The sequence below is a fragment of the Gigantopelta aegis genome, chromosome 1 (genome assembly GCF_016097555.1).
Source record: "Gigantopelta aegis isolate Gae_Host chromosome 1, Gae_host_genome, whole genome shotgun sequence".
Lineage (NCBI taxonomy): Eukaryota > Metazoa > Mollusca > Gastropoda > Neomphalida > Peltospiridae > Gigantopelta > Gigantopelta aegis.
Genome location: NC_054699.1, coordinates 5,524,686 through 5,544,535, shown reverse-complemented (window position 1 = coordinate 5,544,535; position 19,850 = coordinate 5,524,686). Strand labels below are relative to the sequence as shown.

The 19,850-nt window shown below is 39.0% G+C and overlaps 1 protein-coding gene across 2 annotated transcripts; it reads left to right on the top strand.

Moving 5' to 3' along the window:
* Positions 1 to 3,075: 3,075 nt before the first annotated feature.
* LOC121369779 (myosin catalytic light chain LC-1, mantle muscle-like) lies at positions 3,076 to 19,065 on the top strand. 2 transcript variants are annotated; one of them, XM_041494848.1, is made up of 7 exons: positions 3,076 to 3,209; positions 5,805 to 5,832; positions 12,899 to 13,045; positions 14,216 to 14,383; positions 15,197 to 15,283; positions 16,799 to 16,842; positions 18,525 to 19,065. In XM_041494848.1, exons 1-6 carry the CDS (start codon positions 3,207 to 3,209, stop codon positions 16,837 to 16,839), a joined length of 474 nt encoding a protein of 157 aa, XP_041350782.1. In that variant the 5' UTR covers positions 3,076 to 3,206; the 3' UTR covers positions 16,840 to 16,842; positions 18,525 to 19,065. The 2 variants fall into 2 exon arrangements, with proteins under 2 accessions (XP_041350782.1, XP_041350775.1); XM_041494841.1 differs by lacking the exon at positions 16,799 to 16,842.
* Positions 19,066 to 19,850: the final 785 nt, after the last annotated feature.

The window sequence follows — 19,850 nt, the reverse complement described above, 5'->3', positions numbered from 1 at the left end:
GTGTGCTGTGTTGCCCGTGGGCGCTGGTGTATATAGTCAGTATGTTAGGGAGCCACCCACATTGGGGGCAAACTATAATGTCTAAGGGTTGTGTTATGGACCATAAAGAAGATGGTCAGAGAAATACTGCACCGAGCAATCACCTTATATATATTCTTGCCCACTGGACAGGTTTATCCAGCCTTTGCACGGTGCTAGAAAAATCTGTCTGACCCGAGGGCTAGACGATTTCTACATACATAACTCATGCTTTACAACGATTGACGCCATAACAGATGGTTTTTAGAATTCTGTTTGCCATTTCACGTTGCATCATTGTTTTAAAAATATTTAAACAAATTAACATTTTCAACTTTATGTTTATTGGTAAGTTGTTACATTTTTATGTCGTTGCATGAGTTGGACTATATTTTCCCCGCGTATGATTAAATGAGTTTGTAAGTAAAATGTTTACGAATCGTTCTACAATAAACAAACCGTCGCTTACAAAATTAATGTTTTGTTACTGAAATTAAATGGGCAAGAAAAAGAATCAATCACCGTTGTGAGGTATAGATAAGGCAATTCCAACCCGAGGGACAAAATGTTTTTGTAAGGGTCTCTGTAAACCTGGGCCCTCACAAAAAACATATTGTCCCTCGAGTTGGAATTGCCGTATCTATACCTCACAACGGTGATAAATTATATTAATATATAATCTCTCTCTCTCTCTCTCTCTCTCTCTCTCTCTCTCTCTCTCTCTCTCTCTCTCTCTCTCTCCGGCCAGTGCACCACGACTGATATATCAAGGGCCGTGGTATGTGGTATCATGTCTGTGGGATGGTGGGATCCCTTGCTGCTAATTGAAAAGAGTAGGCCATGAAGTGGCGACAGCGGGTTTCCTCTCTCAATATCTGTGTGGTCCTTAACCTCTTTAACTGTATGTCTGTATCTGTCTGTCTGTCTCTCTCTCTCTCTCTGTCTGTCTCTTTCTCTGTCTGTCTCTCTTTCTGTCTCTCTCTCTCTCTCTCTCTCTCTCTCTCTCTCTCTCTCTCTCTCTCAGATATATTTCTCCTCTCTCGAACTCAATATATTTTAAATACGGTTATATAGCGTCAGAAATATGGTTAAGGACCACACGTGAGAGAGGAAACCCGCTGCCACCACACAATGAGTGACACTTCCCGATTGGAAACAATGGATATTTTATATACAGCATCCCGCAGACAGGGTGGTACATACCACGGTCCTTGTTAGACCAGTTCTGGAGCACTGGCTGGGACGACATATATTATAGCCCAATGAGTCCACCGATGGGGATCGATCCTAGATGGTTAAGAGTGACAGATGTAACTGTGCACCTCCTGATTTGCATATGCAAATTAAGCTACTAATACTTTTTTTTTTAATGTAATGCTATATACACTATAGTATAGTATATAGTAAACTGCGACTATGGCTGTAGAAAAGTTTGGTTTGTCTAACAACACCACTAGAGCACATTGATTTATTAATAAGTTATTTCGACATATAATCTTAGAAATGAAACTCGCTACATTTTTTATTAGTAGCAAGGGATCTTTTATATGCACCATCCCACAGACAGGATAGCACATACCACAGCCTTTGGTATAACAGTTGTGGTGCACTGGCTGGAACGAGAAAAATAGTCCAATGGGCCCACCGACGGGGCTGTTGGAAAGAATTAGAAGAAAGTTTGTTTTGCTTTAAGATACTATTAGAGGACAATAGACACATTGTTCAAGTAGTCACGAATATCAAACATAGTTTTCAGAGGAAACCAGCTACACGTGCCCATTACATCTTTTATATACTTTCCCAACAGATACGACAGCAGATACCATGGGATTTGATATACACAAGTCATGAGTCCAGACTCAATATCTAATGACGTCACACGCACACAATTTGTATGGCGTTGTCATGACATTAGTGTCTTTTAGTTTTAGTTTTATAAGCACCAGGCCCGGTTGGAACGGGATAAAACCCAATTGATCCACTGAAGAGATTTGATCATACAATTTAAGCACCACAGGCTCGCCCTTGAAGAACATAATGCGTAGTATGCCGTCTCACAAAGCGTCGAATGCGTTTTATTAATTAGAGCAGAAACATGACATGCACTGGGATGTACTGGGTGTATGTATATGCGCATTATCTTCTGCTCTGTGCAGAAAACATTTTGTTGGCAGCTGTTACAGGAATGCGGCCAACAAAATACATGTACACCGGTATATCAGTAAATAAACTTTCACACATATTCGTTCTCCCCTCCCCCCTCCAACCATCAGCCCAACTGGGATACTTTAAGTCAAGCCGATATTACAATATTTCTAAAAGAAGCTTTCTTAAAAGCTAATGGAGTTTTTTGCTCCTCCCTCGGAATGAAAGAGAATATTACGTCGTTAGTTATATATTGTGATATTCCAGAAGGCGCCATTCATTGTCTGCGGTAAATCGGCACTCGTCTGCCGCTGTATCTGGCAGCCGACAGATATCACATTGCCGCCTTACCTATTTTGGCACGTGCTGGGCTGTTCTGCTCTGTCTTCTGCCATGTGTTGCAACCATATATGACCAAGGCCACGCAGTATGCCTAGCAACGCATTATACTGGTACCTACTGCTATCCACACGACTAATCTACTGTAACAGTTGCAAATTAATTAAAAGCGCCCAGCGTAAACAAAATCATTTCTGTCTTTTTCTAAAAGAGCTATTCTCCATGGCAATAAAACACATACGAAGGTTAAATTTTTTAAAATAATTGTATCTTCGTTGCCAAAGACCGGAGTGATATCATTGCCAAGCGCTATTTGTTTACACAGGGGGTCAATAATATTCTTTACGGCTAAAACGTCACTTCCGCTAAAAACTGTAAATTCATTATAGGTGTGTTAAATAGTAACTTTCGTTAGTAAAACTGAATACCGGACTCCTCCAACCAGTATTATTTCACTATTTCTAATTCGCGGCAGGGGACGTAATTAACATCATCTTGTCCTACTGTGACCAGATGGTGCAACAGTGAGGCATCGTCCATATTGCGGATCTGGCCGCAGTGCACCACACCCCCAAGTACGGCAGTGGACTCGTCGTATATATAGCAGGCACGTGGGAGAGAATAGCACACGGCATTTTTAACATTCCGCAGGTAGAGTTCTTGCTTTAGTACTGAACGAGGCAGCATCCAGGAAACCAGCCGCAATGGTAAGACAGTGATTTTATGAATCACCCTCCTTCACCCACGGTAGCATGACTTTCCTGAAACCCCCCTCCCTGTGTGATTTCGTGTGTGCATATATTAATTTAATATACATAGTTTGCGTGTGCCTTAATACATATATGCAATCCACGATACATTATATTGAAAATCGTTAGCTATGATCTAATACCTTGTACAGAGTGCATAAGCATGTGGCTTAGGTTTGGTTCCTTCCTGCTAGAGCGGTATCTGGAAAACAGTGGAAAGAAAGAAGAACATTTGTTAAATGTTAAAATTTATGGTATTGATTTCATCCAAGTAAATGCAATTTTAAAGTAACTATTTCTCATTTGCAATTGACAATGAAAATATGTAGAACTATGAGAGCGTAGTCATATCTTTAATTCATTTATAAAAACACTTGTAAAGCCCGGGGGATGGAGTGCACGCCGCACAACCCACCCCTCGTTGGCCCTTTCGGTTTGCAGAGCTATTTTATATGTAGGCACTCATATAGGTTACCGGCCTGGCATCACTGCTAAATACGGAGCTTGCATCCAAATATATATTTTTGGTTTTGAAATGATCAGTAAGATAGTATTAATTAAACATTTAAAGCCCAAGGTACAACTATTAAAGATAAATGTACCGAAAACAACAAGAACAAAACAATTGTATAGTATTAATAAAACATTTAAAGCCCAAGGTACAACTATTAAAGATAAATGTACCGAAAACAACAAGAACAAAACAATTGTATATTTGAAGCTATTTTCTATCTTCTTGTTAGCGTGGCATGTGTAGAAACTCGTGTGTGTTAATATTGATATGAAAACTTGATTGGAAATATCAAAGTGAAAAACGCACCTGACGTCAGCACATTATATAACGAGTGCTCGAAGTAGATATCTGATACCATCTGTTACCTCATTCCCACCTCAACATGTCGCTTCCATCTAGGAAAAAACAGTGTACCAAAAGTGGCCTACGTTCAGCCAGCCGTTTTTCGCTAAACGTTTGCAAACTATTTTGACTGGTTTCCGAAGTGGTAATTCAGATTATAATGTAGCGTAAAAAAAACAGTCTAGTGAACGTTAGGCACAAACGGCTGACTGAACTCGACTCTGACACCTCTGTAACGGTCTCGACGTTTTGTTCCACCACCTCCCAAGAAACTTTCTGAAGAGATCATTATGTACAAATATAATGGTTTACTAACATAGTGTGGTCATTGTATGCATGGCTTCTAAATCGATGTTACAAAAAACAAACAAGAAACACCCACATATCTGTATTTATCTTTGAACACATATCTGTATTTATCTTTGAACACATATCTGTATTTATCTTTGAACACATATCTGTATTTATCTACGGGTAAGGGGCGGGACGTAGCCCAGTGGTAACGCACTCGCTTGATGCGCAGTCGGTTTGGGATCGATCCCCGTCGGTGGGCCCATTGGGCTATTTCTCGTTCCAGCCATTGCACCACGACTGGTGTATTAAGGCCGTGGTATGTGCTGTCCTGTCTCTGGGATGGTGCATATAAAAATTCCCTTGCTAGTAATGGAAAAATGTAGCAGGTTTCCTCTCTAAGACTATATGTCAAAATTACAAAATGTTTGACATCCAATAGCCGATGATTAATAAATCAATGTGCTCCAAAACAAACTGTATCTATAAATAACTGGTTAGTACAAAATGTAACTGAGTGTATGTTAGTGCTTAACAACATGGACCTGGGTAATTAAGCCCGCTTATGAAAGAACTACATGTATTTACTTTGTTGTCATCGTATATTAAAATTTGTTTTGTTTAATCACACTACTAAAGCACGTTGATTTATTAATCATCGGCTACTGGATGTGAAACATTTGGTAATTCTGACATATAGTCTTAAAGAGGAAACCCGTTAAATTTTTCCCATTTTCATCAATTCTCTAAAAATTGATAACAAATGAAAATTACATTAATTTTTAAAACCAAATCTAGATAGCGCATCATCCTAACTGAACCATGATGGAGTGAAATCCATGTCAACCTTCTCGGCAATGTTAGTTTTGGAATTATGGACCATTGCCATAATTAATAGTTTTTTTGTGTGTTTTTTTACAAAATATCATTAATACGTGGAGTATGGTGGTTATGAAGATGGTTGAATAAAGTACATTTAGGGACAAATCAATTTATTTTTGTCCAGGTAATAGGTTGTCAGGTCATTTAATAGATTAGTGGTCTGTGATAATATGTCTTTCAGTAGGTCAGTTATATGGCCTTTATAAATACACATGACTTTGAGTTTATGATAATTAAATGGTGTTTTTATTTCTTCTTTGATAAATACAATATAACCTTCAAAAACTAAAGTAAAGTATATATTGTATATGCAGTATAAATGAATGCCACCATATCATAATAATATTTGTTTGATCAGGAATTTAAGATTTTCTATTCGATACTTTTTACTGACAAATGAAAATGTTACCTCCAGCGGAATGTGACATTCATTTTGACAGTATAATAAATTCAGATTTACATTATATTTTCCAGATTTACATTATATTTTCTAGATTTACATTCTATTTTCTTCTTCTTTTCAGTCTCAGTTATCGAAAACAGAAATCGAAGGTGAGTACTGGAATTCTTCATTCGAGCAATAAACTTAGAACGGTGCAGGATACTTTAACTACCAAGTAACAGCAAGAAAACCCCTCTATGCCGGACACTCATGAGAGAAACTAAACAGTCCAATTCTAAGGGGTATCAGGTTTACAAAGGGTCTGTTCTGTACTGCTATTTGAATAGGGGCCGTGATAAGCGTCCAGCTTTGAGGGATTTCCAGTCGAGTCAACATACCACCATGTGTCGTGTCGTTACCTGCTATAGCAGCTTACTATAGTCCGGTTTAGCAAATAGTTTCTCATGAAATAAAACCCTACACAATTTTAACATGCTTTTTCAAATCTTCCTTTGATGATTATACGTAGGATGACCTCTGTAGTATTTAAATAACCCATTGGTTTGAAGTAACTTATTATATGTTGTACTAACTGATAACAACTGTGCACTTGGTTTAGTGCCAATTGTATAACAGCAACACGAGGCGGTGGTCAGGCATGGGGGTTGTTAACTGAAAAAACTTAGTGGTCGACCGATGTTGATTTTTTACACGGTACTTGCCAGTTGGGAGCACTCCCTAAAATTAGTAGTCACATGACCCTCTCGATAGTGATGTATTTTTCACAGAATATATTCTGACATAGAAATTGTATTGAACTGCATGAGTAATTAATGGTGGTGTGTAACCTTTACATACACAGTAACTTGTGGTACACAGGTTGGAACGGGGAATGTATCAGAGAATGGGCCCCCTGAGGTGATTCGATCCTCACCTCAGGCAAGCACACACACCCTCTCAACCTCGCTCTCTCTCTCCTGACAGAAACATGCACACGCACCTCCATACATAAACACGCACACACACACACGCACGCACGCACGCACACATGCAGATACAAACACATGTTCCCATTTAAACTCTTGGAAATGTTCCTAATTAGTAATTACAGCGTGGTTTCATATACATGTAATGAGTTTCTGTTATTGGAACAGTAAGGCCATGTGTGTTTCTACCTCACTATATCTCGTCGCTGTATTTCCACAATGCGTAATCAGTCGGTTTGCATGTTACTAGTAACAGGAATATTACCAGTTCTCCATACACTGAGGTTTTTAGGCCTGACGCAAACAAGTTTTTTCAATTTATTTGTTTATTTATTTATTTTAAATTCTAATTGAAAATTTAGTTATTATGATGCATTCAAAAAAATCCTTTCTCTTTTAATTCAAATGGTAAATTCCATAGCTTTATTACCCCCACCAATCCCCCTGTCTTCGACACATCCACCGGGGAATCTCAGAGGATGTGCCCAAGACAGTCGCACTTGAACGTTCAGTGGATGGAAGCACGAGTTATATGGTTGATTGATTGGCCGATTAATACATTGTGGTGACCATGATGTATATAATTTTATTTCAACTTGACTTTCGTGCTTATATCCAATTAATGTGCAAGAGAGAGAGAGAGAGAGAGAGAGAGAGAGAGAGAGAGAGAGAGAGAGAGAGAGAGAGAGAGAGAGAGAGAGAGAGAGAGAGAGAGAGAGTGTGTGTGTGTGTTGGTGTAACGGACGCAGCCCTCCTCACCAAGTCATTATTCTGAGTTTGTAACCATTTAAAAATATTTGCAAAAAATATTTTAAAATTTTTAAATTACAATTTACTTACATTTTATTTTTGTTAGGATATGAATACCTCTATAATCAATGCATTTCTGAATGTAGTGATGTTTTGTAATAACTCAATATCAATTTATGTCTAAATTAATTTCGTACGAAAAGTTTAAAGTTAAAGTTTGTTTTGTTTAACGAAAACAAATATTGTACGACATAATTCGGCCGAAGGCCATTCCCATAGGCGTACAAAATATCTCTATCATTTTTGCTCGAATTTGAGGTTTGGTTCCAGAACTACCGGGGGGGGGGGGGGGGGGGGGGGGGAGGGTTACCCCCCTCCCGACTCCCCCCACCCCGGTCCCCCTGTCTCGTACGCTTATGGTCATTCCAAATGTATTTATCCGTATAAAGCTTTGTAGCTGAAACATGTTAAGATTATAATATAGTGTTTTTAAAAAAACAAGAATGTGTATTTATTTTATTGGGGGATGGGGGCAAACGGAAGTCTTGCTAGGGCTGAAAACTCAGGGTACTCCTTTTAAAAGCAACTCTAACTTGAAGCCTGTACAGGGTTGCGAATTTAGTACCTACCAACCTCAAGTCCGAAAGTTTATGATTTATGTTCCTCTTTCTTTATGGCATTTCGCGGTGTTCGTATCCAGAATAATTCCTCGAGTCTTTGGCAGATGCCTCTGTTTACAGACACTCGATCTCAGCTCGGTACTATGTCAAAAGATGATGTGTGTAACCGGATACCGTCTGCTTGCTGCACGCGCCTGGTCTACATACCTAGCTCGGTGCACTCGAGGGATGAATTACCTTCCCCGTGTGATTATCGAAATAGCATTTGGTTGTTACCTATCCTCACTCTTGTATATAAGAAGGGAGTTTGCAAGATTTTCTTCTCCCTTTTCATTTTAATTTTTATTTTTATTATTATAATTTTTTTAAATGAACCTTCTTACTGTTGCTAAATAGGATTTGATATGGTGGCAGGTGGTATGAACCGCATAAAACAAGCGTTTCTTAACGTCACGAAGTGATCGCCCTAGCCAGCAGTTCACTTCAACTTGTTTTAATTATCATGCCCAATTAAGGTTTAAGCACGCTATCCTGGGCATATCGCTAATTTAGGTCACCTAATAATGTATTACTCTTCTAAAGAGTGATAATCCACCATTTGTCTTTCAGATGATAAAACTCTGTAGTCATAAACATGGCGACAGTGTAAGTTTATTCTGTTTAAAGACTCCACTAGAGCACCCTGATTTATTAATCGTCGGCTATTGGATGTCAAACATTTGATAATTCTGACATATAGTCATGGAGGAAACCTTCTACATTTGTTCCAGGGACAGGACACCACATACCACGACCTTTCATATGCCAGTCATTGGGGCGCTAGATGGGACTGAAAGAAAAAACACACCAGTCAGATAATAGGTCCACTGAGCGGGTTCGATCTCACGATCAAAGCACCTCAAGCGAGTTTTCAACCGACTGAGCTAATTTGTTGTATGAAAGAAAGAAAGAAATGTTTTATTTAACGACGCATTCAACACATTGTATTTACGGTTATTTATAGCGTCAGACATATGGGTAAGAACCACACAGATATTGAGAGAGGAAACCCGCTGTCTCCACTTCATGGGCTACTCTTTTCGATTAGCAGCAAGGTATATTTTATATGCACCATCAAACAGACAGGGTAGTACATACCACGGCCTTTGATATATCAGTCGTCGTGCACTGGCTGGAACGAGAAATAGCCCAATGGGCCCACCGACGGGGATCGATCCCACACCGACCACGCATCGAGCGAGCGCTGTACCACTGGGCTTGATGTATACTGACGGTAGACTAAGGGCTGGCTATGTACACGACGGTCGTATCTTGGACTAAAAACACAGTGTAAAAGAAAGAAATGTTTTATTTAACGACGCACTCAAAACATTTTATTTACGGTTATATGGCGTCAGACATATGGTTAAGGACCACACAGATTTTGAGAGGAAACCCGCTGTCGCCACTACATGGGCTACTCTTTACGATTATCAGCAAGGGATCTTTTATCTGCGCTTCCCACAGGCAGGATAGCACAACCCATGGCCTTTGTTGAACCAGTTATGGATCACTGGTCGGTGCAAGTGGTTTACACCTATCCATTGAGTCTTGCGGTGCACTCACTCAGGGTTTGGAGTCGGTATCTGGATTAAAAATCCCATGCCTCGACTGGGATCCGAACCCAGTACCTACCAGCCTGTAGAACGATGGCCTGCCACGACGCCACCGAGGCCGGTCCCCCAGTGTAAAGTCACCACACCCCGTCTAAACGTCGTCTAGTAGAACTTATAGAGATATTGGACACGATGGGGCGGAACGTAGCCCAGTGTAAAGTCACCACACCCCGTCTAAACGTCGTCTAGTAGAACTTATAGAGATATTGGACACGATGGGGCGGAACGTAGCCCAGTGTAAAGTCACCACACCCCGTCTAAACGTCGTCTAGTAGAACTTATAGAGATATTGGACACGATGGGGCGGAACGTAACCCAGTGGTAAAGCGTTCGCTTGATGCGCGGTCGATTTGGGATCGATCCTCGTCGGTGGGCCCATTGGGCAATTTTTCGTTCTAACCAGTGGACCACGACTAGTATATCAAAGGCCGCGGTGTGTGCTATCCTGTCTGTTTGGATGGTGCATATAAAAGATCCCTTGCTACTAATGGGAAAAATGTAGCGGGTTTCCTCTCTAGGACTCTGTCAAAATGACCATATGTTTGACATCCAATATCTGATGATGAATTAATCAATGTGCTCTAGTGGTGTCGTAAAATAAAACAAACTTTAACTTTAACATTAGACACGAGTTTCACCGACTTTATACAGAATAGTTCACTGACTTTGGCATATGATGACAATACAAACTTTAACTTTAACATTAGACACGAGTTTCACCGACTTTATACACAATAGTTCACTGCCTTTGGCATATGATGACAATACAAACTTTAACTTTAACATTAGACACGAGTTTCACCGACTTTATACACAATAGTTCACTGACTTTGGCATATGATGACAATACAAACTTTAACTTTAACATTAGACACGAGTTTCACCGACTTTATACAGAATAGTTCTCTGACTTGGCATATGATGACAATACAAACACAATTATACATCATGCGACAACATGCGAAGTGCTGGTTACATCTAGTAATGTTATAATCTGGTGAAGCTAGGATGTATCCACTACGGCGCCGAGCGCTCTTGGAGGCGTACGTCTAAATAGCACTTAATACCAGATACCTGCGCGCCCACCTGGGACGCATCTTAGCAACGGCGCTGTCTTCGTCAGCAGCTATAATTTGTTTCTGTCCTAGACTTTCTCCACGGCCTCACTGGAACTGTACCTGCAGATATGTTATTTGCAGTCAACTAAACAGTTATGGAAAGATAACGGCGATATGTGGCCAGAATAATCTTTAGAAGGTGTAAGACCTCTGCACCGACTTCTTCCTCACTAATCATGAATTATTAACCTCTGTCCTTGGACTAGTAATAATAACATTGTTTGTCAGCGTTGTTTAGTGCTGTCAATGGACACCCTGCATTGACAGATCGAACCGGCTCGTCTCTTACACATTATTTCCCTTTGGGCGCCATATTGGAATTTGGATTTTAAACGTACCATATCGATATTACTAGTATTTTGTAAACAAGATCATATAGAATAAAAATTAACGCGTTACTTTGTTGCTATATAGTTTTTGCGTAGTCCAACAACACATTTGTTTTTAATAATAATTACAAAGTCAGCTGTTTCATTTCTTTATGTATTCATTTCACAGGCGCCGATTGTAATGTTTGTGATGAAATACAATAGCTCAGATATTCGGTCAACCCACGATAGCTTCAGCAAAATTGTTCATATATTTGTTTTCATTTTTCAAATATTTATAAAACTGTAAATGCATTAAATTTATATCTTGTTAAACCGGGTTTTTCTATATATTTACATAAAATGTAATTAGAAACTTAATCTTCTGGTACCATAATTCCAAAGCTTTTGATTTTATTACTGTGCTGGCTTCAGTATCGTGGTGGTTACGTTAACAGCTTTACGGCTGATAGGTACTGGGTTCGCATCTCAAGACGGGTCTATATGATAATTCATTCACTGGGAAGGTTCAAGACGACTACATCGACATCTCTCTCTCTCTCACAAATAACTAACAACTAAATCATTATCCCTGTTCTGGACAGAGAGATATCATAAATGCGATCATATGCGTGCCCACGATATCGTGCTTGAACCTTAAGAAGACATAAACACGAAAATCAATATAAGTGAACGAATGAACGAATGCTAATGATTCAATGATGAAATAATTGGTGAATTAACGAAAGAATACCTTTACAATTATTACGAAAATTAAAATAATAATAAAAAAAATAAAAGAGAAAAAGGCCTGGAAGCAAGTGCATCTGTTGGTAAACCGATTTGTGCTTCTAGACCCCAAGAACACGGCAGTGATGTTCTTCAGGTAACGAAGTAGAATGCCATTCCCGTGCGGTCCACGTGTTAAATATAGCTTCCAGGAATCGGCGGCCATAAAAGGTTGAAGAGCCAGACGTTATTTTAGAACAACCAGTGTTACGTTCTCAGTTGCTTTATAGTCATTGACTCATGTCTACCACACTTTTGATTAAACGAAATTGTATACTGTATAAAATAAGAATAAAATTCGGTATTAAACGGTATACTTTTTTCTTAATAATAAAAATCATGAACTTAACAAACAACATCACATCTCAAAGAGAAACAGTTGTGCCTTAAATTTGTAAACATATTCAAACTTGAGCATAATATTTCGAATATTCTTTGACCTTATTACTAATAGATTCAGTTTTATACCAGACCCAACTTTTTGTATGCCAGTACTTTACTTATGTTACTGTAATACAGGAATAGGATAGTGTCATAAAATATTCAAGAAATTAACATTTTCTTTCAATTTTTTTTTAATCGCCCGAAGATATAGTCTTATAAATATAGTATTATAGCATGTTAAATTCACGTTTTACAAAGGATGTGGTATGTGATGCCCTGATTATTGGAAACTGCATCTAAAATATCCCTTGCTATTTGGAACAAAATGTAACGGGTTCTCTTGGACTACGTTTTACAATGACCAAATGTTTGACAGCCATTAGCCGATATTTAATAATTGGTATTCACTAGTTACACAAAACAAAATATATATATATAAGCCCACCCACCCACAAAAACAAAACAAAAAGAAGAAAAAAAAACAGAAAAAAAGGTAAAAAAACCCGACAACAAACAAATATTGCCCCCTGTTAAGCTGTGTACTCATTCTGGGTTGGGGTCAGTAGGCCTATTGGGATTCGAATCCGACATCTGCTGAAGCTAAGAAGTTTTATTTTTCGTTTCAGATGTTCGGGAGGTGTTCGACCTTTTTGATTTTTGGGATGGTCGTGACGGCGACGTGGACGCCGCGAAAACCGGCGACATGCTGTACTGTCTGGGCCTGAACCCCACACAGGAGATCATCATGAAGAACGGCGGAGTCAAGAAATTCGGTGAGTCGGTTACCATGACGACCACGTCGGGATCTTTACAGAAAGTACCGAATACTTCCGAATTGCGCTTTCGTCTTTAATTGATTGAAAACATATTTTATTGTAAAAAAACAACAAAGGATTCGAGCACAAGTCTTTTAATGTGTAATGGTTGGTAAAATGTTATGAAGTATTATTATACAGTCATGTGTTGTTTTTGTATGAAGCATTCAGTACGTTTGTTACTACGATAATTACGTCATTGGATAATGGGGGGGGGGGGGGGGGGGGTAAGGGGGTTACGGAAAGTGACGAATAATTCCGAATGATACACATAAGCTACATTTTTTTCGTTCATTTTGAAACAGTGAGGAAAAAGGTTTATACAGTCATCATTACGATGTGGAAGGTACCAAACACCAAACTCGAGATATCGAAAGAAAGAAAGAAATGTTTTATTTAACGACGCACTCAACACATTTTATTTACGGTTATATGGCGTCAGACATATGGTTAAGGACCACACAGATTTTGAGAGGAAACCCGCTGTCGCCACTACATGGGCTACTCTTCCGATTAGCAGCAAGGGATCTTTTATTTGCGCTTCCCACAGGCAGGATAGCACAAACCATGGCCTTTGTTGAACCAGTTATGGATCACTGGTCGGTGCAAGTGGTTTACACCTACCCATTGAGCCTTGCGTAGCACTCACTCAGGGTTTGGAGTCGGTATCTGGATTAAAGATCCCATGCCTCGACTGGGATCCGAACCCAGTACCTACCAGCCTGTAGACCGATGGCCTATCACGACGCCACCGAGGCCGGTCGAGATATCGGTGGTTCGAGATAAACATAATAGTTGCTGGTGAAAATTATACCATGGGACTATTTCTGGACTTTGATATATCTATCATGGGCTTTTGAAATCACAGATGTCGAGATAATGACGTTTGATTTTCGGGAGGGGTTGGGGGGGTCTTGATTTTTTGTTTTAAATATGTGTTTATTTCATTACATTTTGTACAGTGATATGGGCTAAAGGCTAAATCGTCGCCCGCCTTAAGATAACACTCATCTCTACGTCACTTAATACCTCATTGCTGTGGATTTCACCGCTTCCCAATCACTGGTTGTGAAGTAGTTCGCAGGTAGAGATAATGTTCTAATTTAATATTGCTTTATTTATTGTCAGGCGAGAAGTCGTACAAATTCGAAGAATTCCTCCCAATCTACGAAACCGTTGCCAAGGAAAAAGACACAGGAACTTATGCAGACTTCATGGAAGCCTTCAAGACATTTGACAGGGAAGGTCAGGGATTCATCTCCTCAGCGGAAATGAGACACGTGTTGACGTCATTGGGTAAGACTATTCACGGAAACTGACGAATGATTCCGAATGGTCCCGAAAGAGTTCCGAATGACATAAGCATGCGTAAAATGTTCTGGCCTAACTTGGCAACAGTATATCAATATTTATATCTTATTCCTGTTTTGAGATGTCAATTATTGGACCGTCTGTTTATATAACTGCTGAAATATTTGTAATTAACAGTTATAAGTATGTACGCACTATGTGTACACCTGGCTCTGGGACGACTGCAGAATTTGTTTAATGAGGGGTGAAACTTCAAAGTTCAGCTTAAACGTGTACCTACAGTACTCATGTGTACGTAGGCGTACGGGCTCCCATTTTTTGTAGGTGGGGGGGGGGGGGGGGGGGGCTGGTTGATCTTCTCTCAAACATACATTAAACGTACATAATATAAAAACAACTATCTTCCTGAAACACCAAGCGCAAAAAAAAGAAGAGAAGTTATAACTACGTTCCTCGCGAGCTAGATTTTATGAGTTTTATAATTTTAAGAATCGACCGGCCTCGATGGTATCATTGTTAAGCTATCGGATATACGGCTGGTAGGTACTGGGTTCGTAGCCTGGTACCGGAACCCACCCAGAGCGAGTTTTAAATACTCAATGAATAGGTGTAAGTAAGACCACAACACCGATTTCTCTTTCACAAACCACTAACCACTTACTTACTGTCCTGGACGGACAGACCAAATAGATGAGGTGCGTGCACAGGACCTTAATTGGACAGAAGCACGAAAATAAGTATAAATGAATTGTGTAATCTTTTTCAGTGAATGTTTTTTGTTTTCTTTCTTTCTTCCAGGCGACCGACTGAGTGACGAGCAGGTTGATGACATCATTAAGTGTATCGACTTGAGAGAGGATTTGGAAGGAAACGTCAAATATGAAGGTCCATACGGGTTCTTTTGTTACAGTTTCACATTTTGCAGAAGGGGCGGATCTATGTGGGGAGGGGGGCATATTTTGGTACAGTCCTCCTTACGACGACTGGGATGAGTGTGGCATATTCGGGTAAGGTCAAATATGAAGGTCCACACTGGTTCTTCTGTTACATTGTCAAACATTTCAGAATGGGCGGATCTATAAGGGGAGGGGGGCATATTTGGGTACAGTCCTCCTTACAACGACTGGGGTGAGTGTGGCATATTCGGGTAAGGTCAAATACGAAGGTCCACACTGGTTCTTCTGTTACATTGTCAAACGTTTCAGAAGGGGCGGATCTATAGGGGGAGTGACATATTTGGGTAAGGTCCCCCTTACGATGGCAGGTCCTTAGTTTCACACTCGTCAATCACCAATTAGAAAGAAATAGCAGCGACCCACCAAGGGGGTGATAAGCCACCACCCCAGGTGTGTTTGCAGGGGTTATCGGAGGTCAAACCCCACCCCACTGCTCCAAGTTATCATTTCTTAAATATATTTTTTTTCGGGGTAGTATGACTCGACTCCACTAAAACTTCGCTTGCTACAGTCTAGACCCCCCCCCCCCTCTCCCCCTCCACATAGAGTTTTTCCATCTCGCGTAAACAGCGGGGTGCTCTAGTATTAATGTGAAATATCCTTCTATGGAATCTGCCGATCTCAGAGTTTCAAGTTGCCCCTTTTCAGGTTTCTCCAAACTCTCGCCCTGTCCCTCCCCACTCGGAAATCCTAGATTCGCCCGTGACATGAATATTACTCAGTACATTTTAAAGTGTGTTTAGTTTAACGACACCACTAGAGCACATTGATTTATTAATCATCGGCTATTGGATGTCAGACATTTGGTAATTTTGACATATAGTCTTAGACAGGAAACCCGCTCCATGTTTAAAATGCACCATCCTGCAGACAGGATAGCGCATACCATGACCTTTCATATACCAGCAAATTTTAAGCTACAGTTGTTTGGAAAAGTTAAAGTTTGTTTTGTTTAACGACACCGCTATTAATCATCGGTTATTGGATGTCAAACACATTTGTCATGTGTGACTCGTCGTCTTCAGAGGAAATCCCATTACATTTTATATGCATTAATCCATAGACAGGGCAACACCTACCACGGTCTTTGATATACCAATCGTGCTGCACTGGTTGGGTCGTGGAAAACCCAATTAGAGAATGGTTCCACTGAGGTGATTCGATCCTACGCCGCAAGCACCTCGGGCGATCTCTCTACCGACTGAGCTAGATCCTACCCCGTTCACGGTTGTTTGGTGTTCGCGACATGGTCCACAATACAATTTGGATCCGCCCTGGTTACTGGCATTTTCGCGTATCCATGTTGCATTGAATTTAACACAGACATATCATTGTTTGTAGTTCTTCTTTTTTTTTTTTTTTTTTTTTTTTTTTTTTTTTTTTTTTTTTTACACATTATCACAATTTATGTCAATGATTCCACATCCTAATGTCTTCCTTTCAGAGTTCATAACAAAGGTCATGGCCGGTCCCTTCGATAAGTAAAGGGTGCGGTAAACTTACCCTTCACCCCCACCCCAATGCTTTCCTTCTTTATGTGCTAACACGTTTAATCTTTCTGATTCCTGTGAATAACAAGAAACTGTATTCTAGTATTCATTCTGTAACACTGAAAATAACAACTTAGCACTGCTACTGCTTATATAACTATTACTAAAATCAATATCACTAAATTGTTACTCTCTACCAAATCTTATCTTGGTACACGACTGAATCCAAGACGCTTTAATAAGGAAATACATACTTGATTAGTATCATTCGAGGATAACAAGTACATAGTACATGTATCGGTTACACCTCTGCTACAGAATTCTATAGTCACCTCTTGTTCGGTCGATAAACAGAATTCTATAGTCACCTCTTGTTCGGTCGATAAACAGAATTCTATAGTCACCTCTTGTTCGGTCGATAAACAGAATTCTATAGTCACCTCTTGTTCGGTCGATAAACAGAAATTGTATTGTATGAGCACTTGACCAAAAGTTGTATGGAATAATATAATTGTACTCTTCTAAGACTCTTCTTGGTGCAGATACCTTTAATCTTTAGTTAAAAATATATACGCAAAATATTACTACTAACGTTAGTACTGTTACTATTGCATACGCAAAATATTACTACTAACGTTATTACTGTTACTATTACATACGCAAAATATTACTACTAATGAGTAAGTTATTGCGACTGCTGTTATATACGCAAAAAATACTACTACTTGACGTTACTACAACTACTATTATCTTCGCAAAACACTACTACTAACGTTATTTACTATTATTATATATGCAAAATATTACTACTAATGTTATTACGACTACTATTATGTACGAAAAATATTACTACTAACGTTAATGCTGTTACTATTATATACGCAAAATATTACTACTAACGTTATTAATATTATTATATACGCAAAATATTACTACTAACTTAATTACCGCTACTAGTATGTAGGCAAAATAATACTGCTAACGTGATTACCGCTATTCGTATTAGATATGCAAAATAATACAACTAACGTTATTACGACTACTATACTACTACTACTACTACTACTACTACAACTACTGCTAGTGCTATTGATACTACTACAGTATTCTGTTTCTAGTAAAATAATAAGATAAAATAGTAAATTTATACAGAATTAAATAATTAAACGAAAAATATTTTTTTTTTTTAAATTATAATTTAATTATAAACTAGTAGGAAAAAATTAATTTAAAACAGCAGTAGGCCTACCTATCAGGTGTCAAGTCAGTAACGTGACGTCAACAATTATTTGCAAGTACAGTTTCACTAGACTGGTCTCCGCTCCTAATTTTAGCACATGGATATTTCAGGGTACAAACCACAAGAACTGGTGTAGCCAGATCGTTACACAATAAGATTTTTTTTGTTTTTATTGTTTTTGTTTTTAGTTAATGACGATTAATAACGTTTATTAAAATAATTATTTGTATTTATTTATTTATGTATTTATTTATTTATTTATTTATTTATTTACCCGTTTATATACTTTTTGTAAATTGATAAACGTTTCCTACTTTGTAAACGTTGCTGTACTTGCATAGCCTATATCTTTTTCCAGTATTGACACTTTCAAGTTTCCATCATTTTAATACATTTACTCAATTTAATTTTTAATTTTGTTTTTGTTTTTTCCATTTCAGAATTCATTTCCAAAGTGCTGGCTGGTCCATACCCTGACGATAAATAACATTATTAACGAAACAGAAAACAAAATTTGATTTATGATCAGTTGTGTCTAAAATAGCGACAACATCAACAAAAACCCAAACAAAACAAAACAAAAACAAAAACCCATGGTTTTAGAAGATGCTGCTGCAGATTCGTGCCAAAAGTAACTCCAAACTTAGCACTACAAACCGGACATCCTTTCGCCAAATAGAAGAATTAGTTTAGGAACGTAGCAGCAGAGGAGAACTTTTTTTTCTTCTTGGATTTCTTACTGAAGACGCAACCTGCCTCGGAATATGTGTATTATTTTGCCGTGTGTACTTTTATTTATTTCTGTATATCCCTGATCATTAGCGGACTATTTGAAAGACAGATGGATCCGCGGAGTAATACACGATGTACAGCTGTTTATCAGAAAAGTGTTTAAACGAAAATGTCTACGTGGGTAAACCTCTTGCAACCTCAGCGGCGTGTACTGTGCAATATATCCCAATAAAGATGTTTTCACTCGGATCTTTCATGTCTTTTTGTTGTTGATTTTGTACTTTTTATTGATCGTTCCGTCGGTGGACTATTTCTCGTTCCAGACACTGCACCACGACTGGTATCTCAAAGGCCGTGGTATGTGCTATCCTGTCTGTGGGATGGTGCATATAAAAGATCCCTTGCTACTAAATGAAAAACGTAGCGGGTTTTATCTCTAAGACTATAATATTATGTCAAAATTATCAAATGTTTGACATCAAATAGCCGATGATTAATAAGTTAATGTGCTCTGTTGGTGTCGTTAAACAAAACAACGTTTAACTTTTTGTGGGTGTGTGGGTGGGGGTGGGTAACTGTTTGGCATGCTTCCATCAGGGAACTGTTCAAGCACGTCTGTCATGGGCACAACCTCTGACTTAGCCAGAGAGTTCTGTCCATGGCTGTTTATATAACGCGCATTTAAGAGAACACTTGCCCGGTTGATTGATAAGTAATTACCTGGTGTGTCCAGCTGTTATAGTAGACTAGCTGAGTTCCAGGCGCGGATACCAGGGTGGGTACTGGGCGTACTCACTGAACCTCGAAATGGGTGTGTTAATGGCACATAAACACATTTTAAACTATGGCTACGTGATATGATGTCTACTATATGGTTATTGAATGAGAGAGAGAGAGAGAGAGAGAGAGAGAGAGAGAGAGAGAGAGAGAGAGAGAGAGAGAGAGAGAGAGAGAAACAGAGACAGAGACAGAGACATACAGACCGAGAGACAGACATATATAGAGACAGAGAAACACTGGACCCAACAGGCTCG

Coding starts and splice junctions, on each gene's coding strand:
- LOC121369779 (XM_041494841.1), top strand. Junction 13,046..14,215: donor CGGCGGAGTCAAGAAATTCG/GTGAGTCGGTTA, acceptor ATTTATTGTCAG/GCGAGAAGTCGTACAAATTC. Junction 15,284..18,524: donor AGGAAACGTCAAATATGAAG/GTCCATACGGGT, acceptor TTTCCATTTCAG/AATTCATTTCCAAAGTGCTG.